The sequence below is a fragment of the Henckelia pumila genome, chromosome 3, assembly GCF_033568475.1.
Source record: "Henckelia pumila isolate YLH828 chromosome 3, ASM3356847v2, whole genome shotgun sequence".
In the NCBI taxonomy this organism is placed as follows: Eukaryota; Viridiplantae; Streptophyta; class Magnoliopsida; order Lamiales; family Gesneriaceae; genus Henckelia; species Henckelia pumila.
Genome location: NC_133122.1, coordinates 41,774,430 through 41,782,079, shown reverse-complemented (window position 1 = coordinate 41,782,079; position 7,650 = coordinate 41,774,430). Strand labels below are relative to the sequence as shown.

Sequence of the window (7,650 nt, the reverse complement as noted above, 5' to 3'; positions counted from 1 at the left end):
ATTATAAATCACCAAACTAATGTTTGCATGAACAATTTTATTGGTTTAATTAATTTAGAATTAATACGTATAAGTATAACGTATCAACAAGATCATTTACATTGATTAACCATTAGAAATTTAATAATATCTATGTCAATAGTTTATGTGGCAACGAATTAAATTTAAGGTTTAGTTTGGACAAGTATTTATAAAATATTTTTATAAAAAGTTTTTTTAAAAATTTATAAGAATTTTTAAAAAGTGTTTTAAGAATAAATTAAATATATGTTTGGACAACTATTTTATAAAAATATTTTAGCATTTCAAAAGTAATGTTGTTTTGATTTTCATCATTGTCTACTCTACCATTCTAAAAACATCAAAAAATACCTCTTAATTGTTCTTTAAAAATTATACTTAGAAAACACTTTGTAAATAATATTTTTAAAAAAATTTTAAAAAAATCTTTTCCAAACACATATTTTTAAAATTTTCACTTATATAATAAAAACGCTTTTAGATTACATATCCGAACGGAAGCTAAAAGATTTGAGTGTGGAATTTAATTATATTCCATAATGCCACCTTGAAGTCTTCTTTGCATGTATAATATGCGAACCGTGTAGTTGTAGGCCTCGGTGATTGTGATGTTACTTATACGCATTGACATGAAAAACAATAATAAAGTAAACCCCACTACATACAGACTACAGTTCATCCATAAGTTGCTTTATTAATTTGGTTGAACTGGTTTTTTTTTCATGAAAATATATATATTTAGCCGAATTAATCGTGACAAATTATTAAATTTCATTTTCTTGCGAAACAAATCACAAAAAATTTAATATAAACAGTAGAGTTTATTGGAGTCAAATTGAATCCGAATAACCATTTTTGCATGATTTAGAGCAAAAAATCAAACTTGGAACTTCACTTATCTAAACTTTTTTTTTCAAATAAAATATACATGAACGTCAGATAAGCTACAAGTCTTCTCATATTTTTGCATGAAGTTGATTCGGGAAAGCAAATTCGTTGATTTGACCAATCATAGAAAGCAAAATTAAAGTTAATTCCCATTTGTGATTAAAATCATACACCTTCATGAAAGTACGTACAAATCCTCGATTCCTTCAACCCCAAGCCACACAACCTTAAATATATATACTTTCCCCAATCCAAAACCTTGAAAACCATGTTTAATTCTTAATAAATCAATCATAAAAAAGACTATATAGTATAATAATCATAAAATGGGGAACCTTTGGAGTAGTTTGTTTTCAGTGCAGCAAGTACCCCAAATGAAAAACAACCAAATAACCCATTTCAGCCACCCCGATCACCCCCTGAGATTCGACCCCACGGAATCTCCGTTCAAATGCGACGGCTGCAAGGAGGTGGGAATCGGTAGTCGGTACCGGTGCGCCGCATGCGACTACGATCTCCACAGCCACTGCGCCGTCCCCACCGCCGCCATCTCCCACCCTTTCTACACCAAGTGCTCGTTCCAGTTCCTCAGCCGGCCGCCGGGGACGGTGGCGCGTTACTGCAACGCGTGCGAGAAGGACGTGGCGGGGTTCTTGTACCACTGCAAGTCGTGCGACTTCGATCTCCATCCATGCTGCGCCAAGCTCCCCATGCTGCTCGACGATGGGGAACTCAAACTCTTTCTCTATAAAAAAGTTAGCTCGCCATGTAACAGGCATGTGCCATATATATATTTTTTTTTTCGTTTTTAATATTATACGAAATTTTGTTAATTAAATTACATAAGGTTGCGCTTGGATGAAAGTATTTCAAATTCATGGATTTCGATTATAATTTTAGTATTAATAATGTAATATATAGAAATCTTAAATTCATAACATAATTATTTACACAATAGTTAGATGGATTAAAATGGATTTCAAATCACCATTTTATTGGATGAACTTAAAATTCATCATAATTATCATGAATTACCATATAAAAATAAAAGAAGTAGATTTGATTTTTATGGTGTTATTATCTAAACAACAAAAGTACATTTGAAATCTATAGATTTGAGATACTTCTATCCAAGCGCAGTCTAATTGTGTTTTATGAATTAAAAAGATTGGTGATTTTGGATAGTTCGAAAAATAACCTTGGTGAAAGAATTTTTTTGATTTATGACATTTCTTTAAAACAAATTTGTAAAATATACCTTCAAACACAAAGAAAATATGCACTCTTGGTTAAGCGTAAAAAATTGAGAAAATTATATTTAAAAATTATGACCAAACAAAAGTTATTTAGTTAAATAATTTCACTTGGAGAGATTTTGTATCCTCTAATTAATTTAAAATTTTTATTTGGCGGAGTATGTCGTTGAAAAATATGGACGACTAAAATTTGATAATCCCATGTCATATATTATTATCTGTGGTATGTTTCTTGAAATCTTAAGATTGTAAATAGAAGTAGTACTTAAATTAAGTTCCATAATTGAGCTAAGATTTCAAATATATTAGTTTATTTGGAATAAATTCATTTATTTATTTTTTTAGGGAAAAAAAGAAAAATTCATGTTCACAAACTTTTTTTTGTTTTTTGTTGGGGGGTATCAGATGCCTCTTCATATTCTCTATCACTATGGTACATAATATTTTCATAAAGTATATGAAAGATTGATGAGAATAAAGTTTGCCCCATTTTGAAAAATTGTAAATTTGTAACGCAAGAGTATAATTCTATTTGTACACAACTTCATGCTTTCGGCCAGCGGTGACAGACCCATCTCTGTCATATTTTTCCATGTATATATTCTTACTACAAAGATTCTTTACTTTATGTTGATTTAATTTCTCGATATATCTAACAGAGAACGTGGATTTAACATTAAATATATTAACTTCACGCCAGAATCACTATAAAAAAATTTATTTTAAAAAAACACAAAGATAACACATTAACATTGAAATTTGACAACATAAGATATCAAATTTCAAAGAGATAAACATAAACGACAAAAAATCAAATCAATTTTCCTTGCTTATAATTTATCATATCTCCATGCACGTTTTTATTTATTAATAACTACTGTGATTATCATTATTAGATGAATGCTTTAAATTCAATGTTTTCTTTTCTTTCTTTTTTTTTTGAAAAATAAAATCAATGTTTTTTTGTTAAAACAAATTTGTATGAGTTGTACATATGCATAACATATATTATATTATATAAACTAGTAGTATCCATGATCCAAACTACTTTTGGATATTTGAATGAACTTTCAAAATTAGTTTTTTATTAAAAATAATAGATAAAATTAAAAGGGTTATTCAGTAATTTTATTATATATAATATAATATAATATAATATATCCGTCTATCATCTTCCATATTATACTGTTTTTTATATTCTCGAACTTGGATATAAATTTTGGACTTGGAACACGCCGAGAATAAGCGAAAGTTTGAGGGGGTAAAGTGTAATAAAAGCAAAAATTGTGATCAGGTGTGGCAGAAAGGGGAGGAGCTGGAGTTACAGGTCTTCCTGCAAGAAGTACAACCTCCACGTGGCATGCGTGAAGGAGATGTTAATGGACAGCTGGCACGAAATTTACGACGGCGGTGCAGGGAGCAGGATCCCAAACATAAAAGCTACGCTACAGCCGCAGAATCCGAAACCGGGGAAAGGGAAAGTGAGCAAGAGCTGCGAAATGGCTGCTTTGGCCCTTCAGTTCGTCATATCCGCCCTTCTAGGGGATCCCACCACCATCATTGCTGGTCTGGTTGCTTCTTTCATGTCAAAATAATTAAATATAATTCTAATATAACCAATAATTCTAGCTATTTCTATGTGATTATAATTTTAGATAACACGAAAATTGTCATAAAACCATCTCACGCATTAATTTTATGAGATAGTGTTTTTTATTTAATTTAACTCGTGAAAAAAATTATTTTATACGTGACTTTTTATTATAAATATAAGTTGGATTGATCCGTTCTACGAATTTATAAATTCGCACGAGAAACTTAATTTTTAGGTAAATTGTGTTGAAGTGATGATAATATATAAATTATTAATTATGAATACTAGTGCGAGGACTCACGCAAAGTAGGAATAAACTCGGTGGTGTTGCAATCGCGTATAATGATGAACCATATATGTGTTTACATGTGGGACAATGCGTTGAAAGTGAGAAATCACATGTGATAATTATAGCACCATAGAACAAATATTTAGGTTTAGGTTGCGTTCGGAAGGATTTCGTGTATATGGATTTCGATAATAGTTTTATTGTTTACGATTAAATACGTTGGGTACAATAATTGTTCATATGGGTAGAACAATCGATCCATTACGCTTGAGCTGCTGTATGTTTTTTATGTTGCACGAAACTTATTATCATGAAGAGGTTTTTCCGCGTGCTTCAGTCAATTAGAGTAAACACATTTTTAGGAAATCAAATGCTCCTCGCGTATCCACTCCAGTAAAATTGGGTAGATTGCTTACTTGAGCGTCAGATATTTTCGTCGGGCATTCCCCAGCGCCTCTAACTTCATTTCGTGACGCAGCTGACGACCCTAATTTTATAAGAATGGATGCGCGAGAAGCAGTTGGTTTATTAAAGTTGTGGTTTACTCTAATTGACTGAAGCTCGCGAAAAACTCTCTTTCAGGGTAACAAGGTTTCGTGCAACATCAGGTTTAACAGATTTGAGTTGCACGTCAAGCGTTCGGTCTTACAAAACAGTAGATCAAATTTTAAATACATAAATTTTTTATTTACATATTAGTAATATAAAATATAATGAATTTCAAATGATAACATAATTGGATAAATTTGAAATTTATCCTAATTAACAAGAAATGTGTTGATTTAAAGTTTATGATATTATGTGCTTTTGCGCTTACGGGTTTTCAGGTACTGAGCAATTGCATCTTTTGCTGCGAGTGCTGCTGTGTTTTCCATTAGCGTAGTCAAGTCTTCACGGGTGAGAGTAATGCTCGGCGGTGCGTTTCCATTGTTATTATTTCCTTGAGACATTTTTGAAGTAACTGTAATATGTGCTCTCAATGACGTAGTGAACAATTTTTCACAGACGGCGCCAAGCTGATATAGCCAAAAATTACTTGTATTCGACACGTTGATTTCGCAAAATCCGGAGTATCAACAAATGTTACGCCTTAAACGCATACAAATCTCGTGTGATGAGATTAATGTTTTTAATGCATTAACAAGTCTCATAATATTATGTTTTGATGATTACAAAACTCGGTTAATTGTTACTAACCATTTAAAGTCAGATTTTAAAAATTAGATTTATTGATGATTAAATTCTTGGAAGCTATTTTGAAGGTATACATGTATTTATAAAGTCTTGTATTGCTCATTGAATGGATGAAACATTGTTAAGAGATATGAAGAAATAGACAAGAAGAAGCCAAAGTATAGAGCAGCAACTTCCGAAAATTACTGGAAATTTTCTATGACTCCAAATCGGATCTCCACTGGTCATAATCTAGATAAAGAAGGTTACATGTACTGTCCAAATTTTTGAGAGCAATCCAACGGCTAGAATGAGAGATATGAATTTTTTCATATATGCTGCACAGTACCCACTTCTGCAAGGAATGAAACCATGAAGATTCGACTTCAGAAAATAACTGGGAATGTTTGATAAATCTAAATCCAATCTCCACCGATCAGATACAAGCTTATGATGTTATAAAGCTTCTGTCCAAATTTCAGGTCAATCCAACAGATGGATTGGGAGATATGAATTTTTCAACTTTGTTGCACATAACAAGTTCGAAAACATGATGAAGCGACTTTCGAAAAATACTGGGCATGATTTATTCGTTCAAATCAAATCTCCACCGTTCAGAATAAAGATCTAGATGTTATAAAGCTTTGGTTTAAATTTAAGCTCAATCCAACGGTTAGATTGTGAGATATGAGTTTCCACAAAATCTGCTCAGTGCTGGGAAAAAGTAGGCAGCGGCGCCGAACACTTTTTGTCACTCCTTGACTTCTCAACACACGCCTCATGTACTCAAATCAGATTCAAATCTTTGCCAAATATAAATAGAGGTCATCCAAGATCATTTGGAGACATCCCAACTCATCTCTTATCTCCTTTGCAAGCAATTTCTCACTATCAAAGTGTTTGTGTGATATATTTGAGAGTGTTTGTAAAAATAGTTTGTGAGTTGGTTGTGTTATTGTTGTAAACGCTTGAGTGTGAAACAAAGTGTGTTGTGCTATTGTTATAAGCACTTGAGTATGAAGCCAAATGTTTGTGTTGAGGCTATCCTTGGAGCCCTTAAGGCCAAGAGTATCGAGTTGTATCGGTGCGGTGATCGTGTCAAGTTTTACGGCTATCCTTGGAGCCATCAAGGCCAAGAAGTTGAAGTGCTAGTGAATCCTTGGTTAATCGATCTTAACCAAGAAGGGAAGACGTAGACGATTTATCGTCGAACTTACATAAACATATCTTATATCATTTATCGTTTTATTTTTTTTACGCATTTATTTACCGCATTTATTTTTGATTGATTTAAATTTTCCGCTTGCGTATTTGCATAATCGCTTTAAATTGCTAAATTTGCCAATAGAACCTAAATCCCCCCCCCCCCCATTAGGTTCTAACAAGTGGTATCAGAGCCACACTTTTGAAAAATATTTCAAAAAGGCTCTATTACAAATCTAGCGAGCGATTATGCTCAAGGGCAATCAATCAATCGTCCTCCTCTTTTCAACGGCATAAACTACGGATATTGAAAAAATCAAATGTCTCTATATATTCAATCCGTAGATTATGATCTTTGGAAAGTTACGGTAAAAGGTTACTACAAACCGATGAAAGAGGTTGAAGAGATTAAAATTCCTAAGGGAATGGATGACTTTACCAAGGAGGACATGCGATTAATTTCTCAAAATGCTAAAGCTATGAATATTTTGCATTGTTCTTTAGATATGAACGAGTACAACCAAATATCAATGTGCTCCTCCACTAAAGAAATATGGGATAAATTGGAGATATGCCACGAGGGAACCAACCAGGTCAAGGAAACAAAGATTGACCTCCTAGAGCTCAAACATGAGACATTTGAGATGGGAGCCTATGAAGATAGCGACGAGGAGGAAGCCAACATCTGCCTCATGACTAGGAGTGATGACATCGTCTCTGACGACGATGACGAGGTACCTTCCTATGATGAATTATTGCATGCATATAAACATATGTTTGATATGGCTAAATCACTTAGAAAGGAAAATAAAAACCTCAAACATGAATTAGATTCTAAGGAGCATGAAAACCTAAGATTAAAAGATAACATAGCTCACTTAAATTTTTTTTTTAATAAGTTCAATGTTAGCAGTAATAAATTGAATAATCTACTTAGCATGCAGAAATGTAGTTTTGAAATGGGTGGAATAGGGTACGGTAAGAAATCAATAGATTTTACTAGCCTTATTGCTAAAGCCAAAATGAGATCACCCCCTACATGCTCTTATTGTTGTAAAATTGATCATGCTAGATATAAATGTAGATCTTTAAGATTTCAATATGATCAAAAGAGCTATATAAAATGGAGGCCTAAGAGTACTTAACAACTCATCAGTCGGCATTATGAGATCATGATCTAAGGGAGTTCATTATAGACCGGTTTAAACTGCCTTGACTTGCGACTG

General features: G+C 32.7%; 1 protein-coding gene across 1 annotated transcript; it reads left to right on the top strand.

Annotated features, from left to right (window-relative positions):
* Positions 1 to 1,067: 1,067 nt before the first annotated feature.
* LOC140893122 (uncharacterized) lies at positions 1,068 to 3,846 on the top strand. Its single transcript, XM_073302185.1, has 2 exons — positions 1,068 to 1,684; positions 3,460 to 3,846. Exons 1-2 carry the CDS (start codon positions 1,236 to 1,238, stop codon positions 3,758 to 3,760), a joined length of 750 nt encoding a protein of 249 aa, XP_073158286.1. The 5' UTR covers positions 1,068 to 1,235; the 3' UTR covers positions 3,761 to 3,846.
* The last annotated feature ends 3,804 nt before the right edge of the window (positions 3,847 to 7,650 follow it).